This window comes from Myxine glutinosa, chromosome 9, assembly GCF_964187855.1.
Source record: "Myxine glutinosa chromosome 9, kmMyxGlut1.1, whole genome shotgun sequence".
Lineage (NCBI taxonomy): Eukaryota > Metazoa > Chordata > Myxini > Myxiniformes > Myxinidae > Myxine > Myxine glutinosa.
The window spans coordinates 84,828,950-84,845,688 of NC_136269.1; the positions used below are offsets into that span (position 1 = coordinate 84,828,950).

The following is a 16,739-nucleotide window of genomic DNA, read 5'->3' on the forward strand; positions in this document are numbered from 1 at the left end:
CCTGTGCTGTCTTTCCCTCGCGGTCCCCCTGTGCTGTCTTTCCCTCGCGGTCCCCCTGTACTGTCCTTCCCTCGTGGTCCCCCTGTACTGTCTTTCCCTCGTGGTCCCCCTGTGCTGTCTTTCCCTCGCGTTCCCCCTGTACTGTCTTTCCCTCGCGGTCCCCCTGTACTGTCTTTCCCTCGCGGTCCCCCTGTGCTGTCTTTCCCTCGTGGTCCCCCTGTGCTGTCCTTCCCTCGCAGTCCCCCTGTGCTGTCTTTCCCTCGCGGTTGTCAGCTCTTTCACGAGGCTCGATTCAGTATACAAAAAAAAGGTGGGTCAAAGTGGGTCCAGGTTTGACCCGCCCCCAAATAGATATTTGCTTTCTTCTCTGAAACTACACACACAATTTCGATAAAACTTCACCACAACCTTCACCACCCGTTATGTACCAAAGTTTGTTCATGGCATTAAAAAAATGTCTGCCCCTTTGGGGGTCTATGGTGGGCTTGCCCCCCAAAATAGGTATTTGCTTTTTTCTCAGAACCTACACACATGTTTGATGAAACTTCACTACAACCGTCATCATCCGTGATGTACCTATGTTTTTTCACAGCATTTAAAAAAAATCTGGCACCTTTCGTAGCTATCAATGGCACCCTTCGTACAAATAGTGAATTCTGTCCTAACTCTCAGGGGAAACTGCACCAGCAGCACAGCCGCACCCGTCAGCCAATGATGCCACCCCACAGCCTTCCATCCAGCCACTCATCTCCACACCTGTCTCGGGTCGACGCCCCACAGGTGTCCCCATCCCGTCTGTCGCGGGACTCAACCCAAATTTACGTAAATGTATTTAACTTCATTACAATTTTGTCGCACTCGTCACATTGCAAAGTCGATGATAGCTAGCTCTGTCCCATGCAGTCTGAAATGCAAGATGTCATGCTTTGAAACGATACCCCACAAAGTACTTCGGTACGTACGTTCCTGCAGCCCATCTACGTATTACGTATGCTCGCCGTTGAACGATGGCTCCTAGGGCGACTCGCCCTACACGTCTCTCCCAATTGCCACGTTCCTATTTTTGTATTCAACGTGAGGCCAAAGCCGATCGCACATTTATTAACTCGCATCCCACGTGACCAACCCCAGCGGCCGCCACATCAACAGCACACCTGTAACGTGTGCATCACGCATGGTTCCCCATTGATAGTCCATGGTCTGCCAATCATACTGTAGCATCTAATGCTCATTACAATTTTTAGTGCGCGGGAGATTAATTGAAAACATAACTCCATGCACGGGCCAGGGCAAGTGACCATCCTGCTTCTGGCCCGAATACACAGCAAATAAAATGCGCATTCATTTTTTCTCGTGATTCCCCGCTGGGTTGTGGCTCGTTGCCATGGGAACCAGACTGTTCACGTGATCACCTGCTGATCCGTGCGAGGGAGGAAGGTGGAGGCCAAAAACACCTCCCACCCGACAGCCGCTCGTTCTATTGCTTAGCGTGAGACCATTGCAAGTCCAGCGCGAATGCTCACGTGCTCCTGACCACCGCGCACTGTTTGCAGTGGAGTCGTGTGATCCAATCACGACCATTCAATCCCAAAATGCAGCCAACCTTAACCCGACGTACGGCCAACCTTAATGCGACGCTCTGCATATCCGGACTTGTAGTTAACCAGCGCACGAGGATATGTTTATATGCGACTAAAAACGTCTTCTTCTTCTTCAAATAAAATCAACACCGATTAATTACATTCTGACTGCTGAGACTCCTCAGACCTTAGACGATCCTTCATATCCCGAAGACCCAAAACACACCATCTCACAGATCCATTTTATTGGTAGCTAACCTAAACAATTGCTAATACTGTATTCGCGAATCCATACATTTAAGCTCACATTCATTAGAGAACGAGCTGGGTTCGGCTAACTTGGGTAGCAAGACACTTAGCTTTACATGAATCACCTGAATGCATGAATCAATGTGCCGTACCTTGTTCCCAGACTTGGAGAGGCCTCCTCTGACTTCATGCTTCTTGTCTTCGCTTATGACTACTCACCCATGGCCAAGTGCTGTTCACATGGAAACCCTTCTCCACCTCGACCTTCAAAGTCTCTCTTTTAATTTGAGTGCCCGATCCGACTGAATCCCCTGCTATAAATACGTATCGTGCTGCCTGCAGCATCTTTTACACTTCTCTTATGATCGATCCCCTCGACGGAGAAATCTCTCAGCCCACCAGCCGAATGGCTCCCAGTGTACCTTCGATTTGGTGATCATTTTTCTTCTCCTTTCACCAGATTTTCCTTGTCCATTACATATCTTACTGGTATTTCCTCCCTTACTCCGCAACCCGTTAGGTTATGGGGGGTGCTCCTTATGTGTCCCTCACCCACTGACTGGTGCACGGCAATACCCGTAGAGTGTTGCCGTCATTCAGGTCTTCAAGGCAGAGTGTAACAAGCATCCAAGTGTACAGGTACCACCTGTCCCTTAAAGAGACACTCGCATCGCATCCAATTGTGACACTCCCTCCAGACCTCCACGCATGCAAGTGTCCAGACCTGCTTTCAAGGATGCCTCTTTGAAACACTCACAGTGCGTCTTGAGTGTCCAGGCTATTCAAGCCCCCTGGAAACGCTCACAAGTGCTCAGGCCCCAAGCCACTTGTACCCACCCTTATCCTTCACAAATCTCTGCACCCTGTCCGTTCCCCTTTAACTGTTATTCGGATCCGTGCCGGAGATAAAGCCAAGACGGGATCCTTTACTCAATGGTGGCAATTTCATCGTACTACCGAGACGAGAAAGTTCTCACCTTTTAGTGGGTTCCCAGACACCTTGCCACCACAGAGCCACGACACCATCTCTCCCACCCCCCCCCCCTCCACACCCCCTCCGGGCTGGATCCCATCCTTGTCGCCATCTGTCGTGGGTTTTATAAGCACCTCGTCTCAAACTCGGACAGTGTACAAGAGATTTATTAATTATAAAAATAATACATGCATGGGAGATGCTGAAGTGGCGTGTAAGATAGTAACACCACTATGGATGACATCACAGTCATTACAATCATGCACAGCCCACACCAACATCTCAGCGAGCAACAACCCATAGTTGGCTTAATATACTTTCCTCTCGGACAAAGGAACTCAAAGACACAGACTGCCGCCTCGGAGAGAAATTGTACGAAGTTGGCAAGTCAAAGCCTCATAGGGAAAGAATGTTTTGCAAGGTCAAACATGCATATAATATTATGATAACAGATCCTCCAAAGTCAGACAGTTAGTCGCCAGGACTGGAAATGGGTCACAGTGTGTCACTGCTGCCACCATCAGGATAGGGAATTCAATGAAATCCCCCACACATGCAAGGCCAACCTGATCTGGGGAAAATATTTCATTTCATGGGGTTCAGAAGACGACTACTTTTGAGCATCGTATTTGCACAGTCATTGAAACCATACGTGTTAGGCCTGGCGGGATAACCAAGATCAGATATGTGCACTCAAATCAAATCTCGACCCAGATATAAACTGTCAACCTGATGTTTCACATGCAGGGCAATGTATCATTGTATGTGCTGTCCCTCATGAATGTTAAACAAGGCGGCCCATTTCCTAGCACTGGTCGTTGGTGAGTGTTAAAGATTCCATCACCTTGAACAAATTACAAATTCCTACCTTAATCGGCTTCAGTTGAATGTCAGGTCTTGCTAGTCGGTTAATGAAAGACTTGGGCAAAATAGCTTACCCAGTCTACTGCACAATAATGTGGGAAGGGCCCAAGAAATAAGCAATTGCAGTTGATTTAGTAATTTTAGTAATTACTAAAATCTGCCTTTCTGCACTTAAAGTTGAGGTTTCAATGTTCTAAACATTAAAGATCACATATTTTCCTTTTAGAATTTGAGTCATTGTGTATTGCTACTTTTTACAAATTTTCTGCTTGGTGGTTTGTTGTATAATTCCTTTGTTGTATATGTTCTAAGTGGGAATTGTGCAGCATGAATATGGTGCTTTGCATAGTTGGACCAAATGACCTTCACCTGCACTTTAATAACCTTGTGATTTACTTCATGACTGAATAATGATGGGTTATATTATTTTACTAGCAGGGTCTATCCGGCAGCACGACTGGGTGAGATTTTCCCAGCAGTGATTTTGGAACGTATTGGACATTGAAAAGCTCTGGAGTTATTGCCCTCATGGTGGTTACCTTTTGCCTGCAGGCTGGCGGCGGCACTGCCTGACCCCACATTCTAATGTACACTTTATAGTGACCTTTGGTGTCCTCAAAACAGACGTCAAGGCCAACCTGTGGTTTCTTAAAACCATGCCCAGATTCTGAAGTATCCATACCCAAAATGTGAGGCCTCTCGATGATACAGTTCGGTCGTGAAAGATTAACGTACAAACTCACGAACCCTTGAAAATATTTACACATTAGCTCGCATTGCTTAAACTAGGGCATGCCCGTACTATATATATATCTAAAATTATATCCCCCCCCTCTATTTACATGAAATGGTTTGGTCCAAAGCGAACGGCTTGCGAGTGGTGACAATCCCCCCCTCTATTTACATGAAATGGTTTGGTCCAAAGCGAACGGCTTCCGGAGTTTGGTAAAGCAATCGCCATCGCGTGCACAAACGCGCAGGAAAGCGAATGAATCGCAAATTCGTTTTTATTAGTTTTAAAACTTTATTAAAACATAGTTTAACGCCAACATAGTTTGCAAACGTGAAATAAATGAATACGCTCTCAAATGTGCCATCCGAGGCAGAGTGTGCCCGCCACGTTCGGCACACGCGATCGTTCGCTGCTCTCTGATTGGTTGAATCGTTTTTTGGACATAGCTCGGTAAGTAATTGTCCGATTAATATGAAACCTTGAAAAGGCACATCCTCGGGTCCCCAGCAATATACCTGGCAAGTTAAAAGTATATCGGACCCGTGGTTGTCGAGAAACAGCGGTCACAGACAAACGTACAGACGTACAGACAGACAGACAGAGATTACTGGAATTATAGATAGATGCATTACTTCCAGTTAATATAACTATGCAGATGAGCAGTCACTCAAGATTTCCAAGTTACGTTGGTCTTGTGATGGGGATAAAGATTTGTGATGGTGTTGTAGATGAGGCCCAGTAAGTTGATAGTATGCTGTTGGCCAGTGATTGGTGCATTCAAATTGGAATAGGGGTGTGAGCGTCATTGGAGGGTGATGACATTACTGGCATAAACATGTGATTTGAGAGTGAGTGCAAGGTGTGCTTATATGCAGTTTCCGGTTCCTGTATTTGATCAACTTGGACACACCAGCAGAGAATGTGAAGAAGATTCCACGGCAAAGCAAGTGGGACGTGGGTGCAGTTCAGTGGAACCGCCATAGTTGCTACAGCCATCTCTTTGCTGCCACTGTGGGTGTCTTTGCTACCAAATACATACCATCCTTGTTTATTTAATGGGGGGCACCTTTTTTGGTAGCAATTGCTAATAAAAATAGTTAAATAGCTTCAGAAGACCTTGCTTATGATGTGCTATCATTCTGCTCTAATGAATACAAGGAATATTAGTCTTGCTAACAACTACTGACAGATTGTCTGTGGACAAGACAGCAATGGAATTTTCCAAACTTATTTTTTTAAAAATTTGTATTTGTACCTTCTTTTTTGGTCATTGTTGTTCACTTGCTCTTTCGGTCATTATTGTTCAATTGCATTCTCCATATTGTATGCTAATACAGTGAGGTTTAAAAATGCAAGATCATTGGGAAGTTTTACTGCAACATTTGTAAGTAAGGATTGTATATGAAATGTTCACCAAGTCAATCAATAGCACCCTTGGCTTTAACCTCTTGTGCCAGTTCAATGACGCACAAGTTTTTTTGAAGTGAGAAACTGACTTGATTTGCTGAGAGAAACAGGACTGATTTGGTGATTGTTGTGTGCAATCCACTTTATCAACCAGTGCAATCAGCAGGTGGATCTGTATAAGTGGTCCGCCGATGTTGGTGAGATACAGACATCTCTGCGTGGACACACTCGTGTTATCAGGTCATTGCAATATTTTTCTCAATCTCTATATCACATTCCGTTCTCTCAGTAATTATTTTGTAAAACCCACCTTAATTTTTTTTTTTTCTGCAGTGATCTCGACTGGTCGTGGTATGAGGCTGAATATTTGGTTACCTGCTCTGTTGACACCTACATCTACATTTGGGATATCAAGTAAGGGTTTCACCTTTAGTTTCAATATCTTGTCTTAAATCGACATGCACTTAATGTGGAATGTACGTCATCTTGTAATCGTCTATAATTTTTTTGTTTGTAGATTTTTATTTTGAGGTTATCCTAAACTACTGATGGGCAACCCGTCGGCCACTTGCAACCCACAACGCATCTACCGATGGCCTCCCTGGCTTTTCACTTTACATTGTGTGTGGTCAATTTAAATGTTTTATACAACAATATAGCCGGTCACCCAGAAGTTGCATTTAGTACTGTATTTACGACAATAAATCGTTTTTTACAATTTTTGTTTAGACTGATGTGTTCAATCATACATCGAGAATGTCATGTTTATGTGATGTACTCAGAATATATTCAGACAACTCTTGGTTTGAGAACGAGTTGCGTTCCTGGACCCTGTTCTTGATGCCAAATTGTTCTCAAACCGGAACACACGAGAATTTAATTGAAACCAACACATGTAACACTGTTATTTATAGGTAAAACAATGTAAATAGTCATTAAGGAGAATTTAAAACCACAGTGTAGTAAAGTTATTATTAAAGCAAGTACAGCACAATAGCACATACATATGGACATAACAGTACAAAGGCACTTAAATAAATCAAAATGTACATCAATCAGCCAGTCATGCAGACGGAAGTGACGTTCGCTGTCGTGGACATTTCCAAACCGAGAGTTGTCTGTATAGATGTTTTACATTCAAAGTATCATTTTTGCCTTGTATTCCAGTAAATTTGAGGTCCAGAGCTGTGGCCTTCTCAAGTTGCCCACAACTGTGCGAAACTCAATGGCACCTATTTTGTCTCTAATTATACACTGCTCCTTTCCTATTCCATCGCCAGGCACTGAAGGTGGCCCGGCGGTGACGCGTGCTGAAAGAGAGTCCTCGGTTTTCATTCGGCTTTCTTTCTTGTTTGTTTTCTTTGTTTTTTTGTTTATTTATTTGTTCTGGCGATATCTCAGCCATCCTTTGAGCTAGGAAGCTGTAATTTGGACAAATAGTGAGCACGTGCTTTGGCAAAAACAGCATTTTCTAATTTTTTTTATTAATTGATTAATTACTCAATTATTATCGATTAATTAAGTCTCTAATTCCCCGCTTTGCGGGGAAAAATGGCCTCTAAAGGTGGTTATTTTATTATAATTAAGTCTCTAATTAAGACCTCCTTGGTACAATAATGGCCTTAAAACGATCATTCATTCATTCATTCATTCAATTAAGTAATTATTTATTTCCTTTATCTTCTGGGCATTATCTCAGGAATCTTTTGAGCTAGGAAGCTGATATTTGGACATGACAATGACCAAGTGATTTGTCTGTAAAGGGTATGTTTGATTTATTGATGAATCAATTAATCGATTAATTATTTAATTATTCGATTAACTGCATAATTTTCAAAAAGTTGCAGATGCGGATGAAACGGTGGTGTTTTAGGCCAATTGATTATTTTAAATTAGACCAGCGGTGTACTTTGAATGTTGCTCTACTTGTTTATTTTATCTTGAATATTATTTACACCTTGTTTGAAGGAGTGTATATGCATTTATTGATTTATTTATTTTACTTAGAGTTGCTATAATGTTTAAACATCTAACAGCACGAAATGATTGTTGAAGCCATCCTTGTATTACGTAAGCAAATTTGGGAGAAAAGGAGACCACAATGTGCATGCTCAAAGATATGAGAAAATAAAGGGATTTTGGGCATCTCGTCTCTCGGTCAAGTTATTTTTGCTGTTTATTTACACAAGTCAATACTCCCACCCTCTGGGAGCATTTGTGACATAATACGGAGGAGGTATGTGGATTAAATTCCCATCACCTATGTTGTCATGACTGGAGGATGACATGCAGTATAATTCCCTGTACATGGGATTACACATAAGTTATGATTTACATACATGTTTTTCCAACCACTTGTATGTGTATACAAATATTGGTACATGTGTCATTTACCTGCTAATTCAAAAGTCAAAGTATGAATGGTACACGTAGAAATGGCAATTTGTTGCTCTCAATTAGAAAAAGCATTGTTTCCCACCCACAATATCCCCTCCTGCTGGTAGACAATATCCCCTCCCGCTGGTAGGGATCAGCATTTGCACAATTCTACGTGTACATGAGAAAATCGCAATTCTCTACACACATGCTTGGGAGAGGGGGGGAGGTAGTGGGAGAGGAGACTTATTTAATACCCATGAGCTGACTCAAGTTGCCCCAAGCATGAATGCAAGATTTAGTGGTAGTCCGCTAAGCCATTTTCCATTCCATAATGAACGGAATACAGATCCACAGACATTACACATTTCACTTTTTAGTTCGATTATGTGTGCTGTCGAGTTTGATAAAAAAGACAACATATACTTCACAAACATATTGCATAGACATGTGGTTTTGTCCATTAGGATGTAAAAAAAATTTAAATAATTTTGTAACATGCAGTTGTCGTGGCTGTGGTTGTTCCTATTGTTTGCATGCTTCTTCCATTCAATGTACTTTTATATATTTTGACTTTGCTTTGCGAAGTGTTACTATCTGTATATAATTACGGTACCTCTGCCACTGAAGGTGGATGGAGGTTATGTTTTCACCCCTGTCTGTTTGCCTCTCTGTCTGTGAACAAGATATCTCAAAAAGTTTTGGACGAAATTTGGCGGAGAGGTAGTGTATGTGACAAGGATGAAATGATTAGATTTTGGTGAAGATCCGGATTCGGATCCGGCTACTATAATTTTTTAAGTGATTCTTCACCATTGAGAGATCGGGCTAAAACTGACATATAACATCATATTTAAAAAAGTTATGGACTAGTTGTGACTAAACTTGGTGGATGAGTTGGTTAGGTGACAACAACAAACCGTTTAGATTTTGGTTCAGGTCCGAATCCAGATCCGGCCTATCAGTGGGATACAAAACAGAAATTGTTCCGCCTGGTGGAGGTCTGCGCTCTACCGACTGCCATTCTAGTTTTGTATGTTTATCACGTCATGTCCTTCAAAAGAGTTCCTGCTGTCCTAGAAGAATAAATGTTACCGTTGGAACCACTGCATTAAAGCTGCCATTTCTGCGTCTTCTTCCTCGATCCCGGAAAGAGGGGCTTTTAAATTGTTCTGAATTGATTGTCAACCCTTTGTTCCATTAGAGACACGAGGAAACCTGCAGTGTCACTCTCCACGGTAGGTAAGTTTCTGAATGTCCTCATCAATCCTGGAAGTATAATTACCTTTCGACTCGATCGATCATCATCTGTTTTGATTGAAGTGACTTGATCCTTCACTATTTAGACTAAAATTAGAAACATGCTTGATCTCATGTTTTATGTGCATTTTATTCCACTCTGCTATTTTTAAAAACAACTCTTATTCCCAATATTTGAGGAATACCATTTTCTCTCTTCAGACTAAAATGTACTATCACTGTTTACAAACTAGTACATAATCTAGTTGGCATGTGGTCAAGTTTTAAAAAGTCTTACTGGAGTGTCGGTCAGCAATGGTAGATTGATAATATTGAAGTGCCAGGGCTCCTTCAGTTGATGGATTTTTTTGCATTCTGATTGGTTGATGGCAGTTTGGGACTATTTTATATCCAAATTTGCTGATTATATGAATAGTCGTTTGAAAAACTAACTTTTTGTGCATGGACAATTATCTAAACATTTTCTTTACACTTTCAAAACTTTCTGTGGCATGTCTGAATATAGCGTCTTCTTAAAAATAACAAATGCATTATATGTTCATTGGTCAGATTTATATAAATATCAAATTTATTATACGTGACATTCGCTCACAAGTACGTACGATGATTATGATATTTGTGATTTTCGAACGGCATGCAGAAGAGGCTTACACATATATATTTTCTTTATCAATATTAATGGCTGTGGATTCATTATTGAGCTTTGTCTAAAAAGTAATAATTTGGTTGGCCTGTTCAGTATTCTTCGCTGAATTTATTGCTCATGAGTCATAATGCTTGGGGCCCAGGTACAAATCGCATGCACGAATACTTCACTATACACTCGGGATGCACTCCTGAATAACTGGGCATATCGAAAATAAGAATGTTCCACAACAGGTTTTCCCATAAGAATTCTTAGTGTTGATTAGTGTTGAATAGTGTTGAAATGCATTCCTGAAGGATGCCAAAAAACAGGATTTGCCCCCCCCCCCCCTCCCCAAAATCATTGTTCAAAAGCATAAATTTGTGATTATTAATGAATTTCCTGTCCAATCAGTCATGATGATTAATAAAAAATATATAAAGTAAGTCGAAAATGAACAAGCATGGCCTTGTCCACTCTTAAAGCATTTTAAAATGTCTTAATTTTATGGGAAAAGTTTTGTTATCGTTTTCTTGGATTTCGACATTTCAAACTCTTCAGCACAAATTAAATGGCAATGAAAAATGTTGTCACCTCGGTGAGCCAACTGTAACTTACTCGAGGTGACCTTGGACACTCTGGGCTGGATGTGGATTTGAGGTAAACGTTGTCACGTGAGTCCCCACTTGGTGTATTTCACGTTTGGATGACGTTTTGTTGGAGCGTATGTCCAAAGCGGATTAGGAGTTAGTCATCATGTATAGACCAAATAAACCAAAACCAGCATGTTGAGAAAGTGTATGGCGAGGTATTACTGTGTACAAGTATCTATGAATTTGTCCTCGTATTGTTGGTATATATCCATTTTGTGCTAATGTCCATGTAATATGTGTGAAAGTACACCGACATCTACTAATGTTTTTGGCCTACCTGTGATTTATGTACAATATCCTCGATGCGCCTTAATGTAAATACAAAAAATGCAATTGCATTATCATCATTTTTATGTTTGCCGTGCCAAAGTTCTCTTCTTCTTCCTTCTCCCTCTAGCTGGGGCTTCGCAAGTGAAATGGAATAAACAAAACCAGGATATCTTTGCAACAAGCCATGATGGAGACGTCAGAATTTGGGATAAAAGGGTAATGATCAAATCACTTTTTAATGTTATCAGGCTTGAGTTGGAACAAGACAAACTCGTCAAGATGCACATTGTCAGTCTAAAACAAACATTGCTTGTCATTTTATTACTTATTTTTCTACAGAGGTCAAAGCTTGACCTCTGCAAAGACTTTTGTAAATAAAGCTTGAGGAGAGGAATGTTTGAGTCTGTAATTAAAAAGATCAGGTTTTTACACAAGCTGGCAAAATATGTTCTAAACATGACAACAACATTACCTGCTGCACATGAGGCACTGCACTAGCATGCTGTAGACATTAGCCAGGGGATGAGACACGAGTGAGCCTGGAACAGCACTGTCAGTAAGTTTTACATAGGCGCAGTATATCCAGCGATGATGTCACGATTTGGCAAGAGAGTTTTGAATGAGCTCTTCGGATGTTAGAAGTCCAGGTGTGGTTTTGCCAGTTTTGAGAAAACACCATAAAAACTTTCCTTTTCAATCAGTGTAGAAATGGCAGTTTAAAACAAATTCTGTTCAGCTTTACTTTCTTCAGATTGGCTGCTCATTATTATTTATGTGAAAATTTACTGATAAGCAGTCTTTGTCACTCTTATCTTAGTGCATCTTAGCTTCTTGTGTTACAGAAGTTGTACCTGCAATGATATTTGACTGTAAACCGGCTGTGCTTTATACAGAGAGCCAACTTTCCGGTGGAGTACATGGCTGCACACCTCTCACGCATTCATGGCCTGGATTGGCACCCAGATCTTGAGTTTGCTTTAGTCACTTGCAGCCAAGACAACTCTGCAAAGGTATGTCACAGGACAGCTCGATGGAGATGTTTCTGTTGGAGCGCCACAGTGACAAATGAATGGGTAATGTAGATGCAAATATTGACTTTCATTTTAACCTATTACATGTATGTGCCAGTTTTGGGACATCAGAAATCCAAGGAAACACCTGGATATTCTCTCGTGCCACGTACCAGTGTGGAAGGCCAGGTACACGGTAAGGCATATTTTGTTTGGATGCTGATCACAACAGGCTTTTATTTGAAATGTTGGTTCACTTGAGATACGCTTTAGCTCGTCTTTGTCAAACACGATCTTGTTTCCTCGGCCTAACCTAACCAGCCCTTCAGCAGTGGCCTCATCACTGTCATGGTGCCTCAGCTACGCCGTGGGGAAAACAGTCTGCTACTGTGGAACCTGAATGATCTTGAAGCACCTGTGCACACTTTTATGGGTCACAATGACGTGGTGCTCGAGTTTCAGTGGAGGAGGCAGAGGGACGGTGAGTGAAATTGTTAAGGATAACTGGGATTTGTAGTGTAACAATAATTTTTCAAATGAAAATGATCAAGTTTTCCACTTGCTTGTAACAGTAAAATAGACAGTATTCTGCACATTGCATTTAATATGCATCTAGTTGTCTCATTATTGCCCTGCGCTCGCAAAGCGAAAAGCGGAGTTAAGCATCCAGTTACGTAGTACGTGTGCCGTGTCTGCATTTTAAAAATTCATATTCTTGGCAACCGTTGGTCCGATTGACATGAAATTTTCACCATAGGAGGGCCTCCTGTAGAATATTTTAATGAATATTATGACGCCATAGGTCACGTGGGACAGGCGCCATCTTGGAAAAACGTTACACCTCTATATCTCCCAAACCGCTCAATGGAAAAAATTGAAACATGGCTCATTGTCATGTAGTCACCATGGGGAATAAGATATGTTGATGATGATGTCAACGGTGCCTTAATTATGACATAATTCGACAAGTACAACGCTTGATCTGATCAGTATGAAAAAAAAAATTCCTCTGCAACTCTTTGTCCAATTGCCACAAAATTTTCAGAATATGAGCGGCTCCTCCTGTGGAATTTTAAAAATGATAATTATGACGTCATAGGTCACGTGGTACAGGCGCCGTCTTGGAAAAATCGAAAAAAGGGTGCACCTCTATATCTCAAACCCCTCCATGGAAAAACCTGAAACATGGCTCATTGTCAAGTACTCCATTTGGGGAATAAGATATGTTAATGATGATGTCATCGGTACTTTAATTATGACGTCATAATTCGACAAGTACAACGCTTGATTCGATCAGTATGAATTTTTTTCTCTGCAATTCTTGGTCCGATTGACACGAAATTTTCACCATAGGAGGGCCTCCTCCTGTAGAATATTTTAATAATTATTATGACATCATAGGTCACGTGGTACAGGCGCCATCCTGGAAAAAACTTCGCACCTCTATCTCTGAAACCACTCCATGGAAAAAATTGAGACCTGGCTCATTGTCACCGACTCCCCATGGGGAATAAGATATGTTAATGATGATGTCATCGGTGCCTTCGTTGTGATGTCATCATTCGACAAATACAACACATCCATCCGATCATTATTTTAAAATTTTCAGCAACTGTTGGTCTGATGGACACGAAATTTTCACCATAGGAGCGCCTCCTCCTTTAGAATATTTTAATGATAATCATGACGTCATAGGTCATGTGTTACAGGCGCCATCTTGGAAAAACCAAAAAACGTTGCACCTCTATATCTCCAAAACCGCTCTATGGAAAAAATTGAAACGTAGCTCATTGTAAATAACTCCATATGGGGAATAGGTGTTGTTAACGATGATGTCATTGGTGCCATAATTATGACATCATAATTCAACAGGGACAACACTTAGTCACTTAGACAACACTTAGATCAGTTTGAAATGTATTGAGCATGATCTATGCAACAGTTATTTGGAGAATATAAATTTATGATGTCATCGCTCACGTGGTCTGGCAGCCATATTGGATCAAAAAAAAAAAAGAAACGTTCAAAAACAGAAGAGTTGGCTCACACCAAGTTGACTACGCAGGGTAAGTATTCTATGAATACTATCTAGGTCCATTTGCATATGTCTTGCTAAATTCCTAGCTTGCATGACATCACGAAAGGTTTTGTTTTATCTAGGTTCTCGTAGGCCGGCTCTATGTTTTGAGCATGAAACAATAATGCACCATCTTCTGGATTTGTATAAAATGTGTAATAAGTATAACTCTCTGCTTGAACTCCCCCTTACCTCACCCCTCCCCCCAATCACCTGGCCCAAGTTAAAGTGACCAAACCATGTAGGTGCTTATCCAATTTTAACTTTGACCCACATTGAAATGAGCTCCAGTGCAATGAGCTATATGTTTTGTATGACAATGTCTTTTTAGGCAGGGGACAGAATGCTGTTATAATATAGTATTTGCCTATTGTTACAGGCCAGAAATATTACCTGTTGGTTACCTGGTCACGTGATCAAAGTTTAAGGATCTGGAGAATTGACAGCCAACTTCAGCGTGTGAGTTTAACATTAGTCTTCAAACTTTTATGCTTAAAAGCACCATCGTGTTTGTTTGGAAACCTCCTTGAATGTTTGTGATCGATTTGTGTGTCGTGTACAACTTGGTTATTGTACAATTATTCATTCATATTCATTCATTGTACAACTTGGTTGTCAAACGAATTTTCAAGCACACGCCTTTGCTGACTCTCCATGCGAACCTCCAAAAGCAAATTTGGTGATCAAGGGCATTTTCTCAGTTAACTGCTTGATAATTCCCAACCACTGATGTTTCCCAGAAAACATATCAATTAGCTTGCACTCATCGATTCATATGTATGAAAGAAGGCCAAGTTAATGAACTCTTTTTCCACCATTTCCATAAATACTATTTAAATGGTACACACTATTATGGTGTAAGACTTGCATAGGTGCAGTGAAACCTCAATTTTGTACTCGTACTTATGGGATAAATGTGTGGGCATATGACAGGTGATATATATATATATATCTCACCAAGATGAAGCGAACACTAACTGGGTCACTTTGACAGTCTCGGGGAAAACAAGATGAGCTCCAATATAAAATGAATATGAATGATCGTTTTAAGGCCATTTTCCCCGCAACAGCGGGGGTTAGCCTTGCGGGCCCCATGACAATCATGGTTCCCTGTTTGAGGCAATGTTTTTACGGCCGGATGTCCTTCCTGGCGCCAACCCTGAGTCGCCTCTTACGATACGCAGGGATACGGTGTACCTATTCTAAACCGGGGTACACACTGGGATCATTCATCCCAGCAAGCTGGTACTCAATTTGCCGACCTCGGAAGGATGACAGGCTGAGTCAACCCCCTGGTGTTAATTCGACGATCGACCGGGATTCAAACCCAGGATCCTAGGATCCCAAGCCGGCATCCTAACCGCTAAGCCAACACCAGGCTTAAATGCCGGCATCCTAACCAGCTCCAATGTTGTTGTGAATAAAATATGGTTTAACCAACTTTGGCTGCTTCTGATTGGACAAGAAATTGAGGAAGATTTGATGTGGTTGTGTGCATATGTGTTCATTTTTCAACATTCATAAATTAATGCAGTTGCAGTTGGGTACTTTTGCAGCTTGGTATTCTACCAGCAATTTGGGCAAAGGATTCCACCATTCACTAAAACGTTCCTAAACCTGTCTTGTCTTGGGAATTAAACCTTGAATGATTTGATTTGTAGGAGATGGAATTGAAAGGACTTGGTGGTTCTAGTTCCTCTGAGCAAGGATTTGTGAATTTTCAAATGGGCCCGATTGGTCAAGGCTAGTCATAGAACAATTATTGACTTGAACATGACAACCCTATAACTTGTCTTGTTGGGTTTGTTTTTTTTAGCAATATCTGGAAGTAAAGTAAACCCCTACATATTATGGGTTTGAATATCGTAGTTTTGACCAATCGTGGGCAACCTCTTTGTGGACCTATTTAGTTATCGTGGGGCTTACTTTCAACCAATTGCAGTTTTTCAGCTGAGTTTTGATGCATATCTTGTACTACGAGCCTTTTGTTATTTCTTGCGCACCGTTAATAATGGTGCTGAAGCGTAAAGCGATGGATATAAGTGATTTTATTCTATTTATTCAGTAGTTTACGGAGCTGTAGAACCATTTATAAAAGAAACAAATTGACAGATTACAAAGGTCAACTATTTAAGAAATTAATAGGGGAGGAATGGTGTGGTGTTTAGACAAATTATAGAAGGGAAGGGACACATTTAATCCAATTCAATTCAATTCAATAAACTTTATTGTCATCCCATCCATATACAATACAGTATAAAATGGAATGAAATGATGTTCCTCCTGGACCTCGGTGCAATATAAACATTCAAGCAAGACTACACATCGTGCAATTGGACATGACAAGTGTAGCGCAGTACGATAAATACACAGAACAATACTATAAATACACAGGATAGTATATAGTAAATACACAATAAATATCCATAGCAATATGAGTATATTCAAGACAACATAAAATAAAATTTTTAACAAAAATGTATAGAGTTGAACAGTTGACTGTAGGTTACATCTGATAAGTAAACCATTTATGTAGCAACATATTATGTTTCGCAGCATATGATATATGTAATGCAAGTTGGGGGGGGGGGGTGTGAGGGCGTTTAGACCCTGTTAGTTACATTAAAGCGGGTGGTGGAAGGTAACAGGGTGTTGAGGAGCC

General features: G+C 41.0%; 1 protein-coding gene across 1 annotated transcript in view; it reads left to right on the forward strand.

Moving 5' to 3' along the window:
- The window catches only part of WDR59 (WD repeat domain 59), a 74,758-nt gene that overhangs the window by 8,055 nt on the left and 49,964 nt on the right, over positions 1-16,739 (forward strand). The window contains 9 exon segments of the mRNA XM_068128906.2: positions 5,275-5,410; positions 5,961-6,046; positions 6,140-6,220; positions 9,387-9,424; positions 11,118-11,206; positions 11,884-12,000; positions 12,119-12,196; positions 12,322-12,481; positions 14,457-14,536. Of these exon segments, the coding sequence (XP_067985007.1) occupies positions 5,275-5,410; positions 5,961-6,046; positions 6,140-6,220; positions 9,387-9,424; positions 11,118-11,206; positions 11,884-12,000; positions 12,119-12,196; positions 12,322-12,481; positions 14,457-14,536 (865 nt within the window).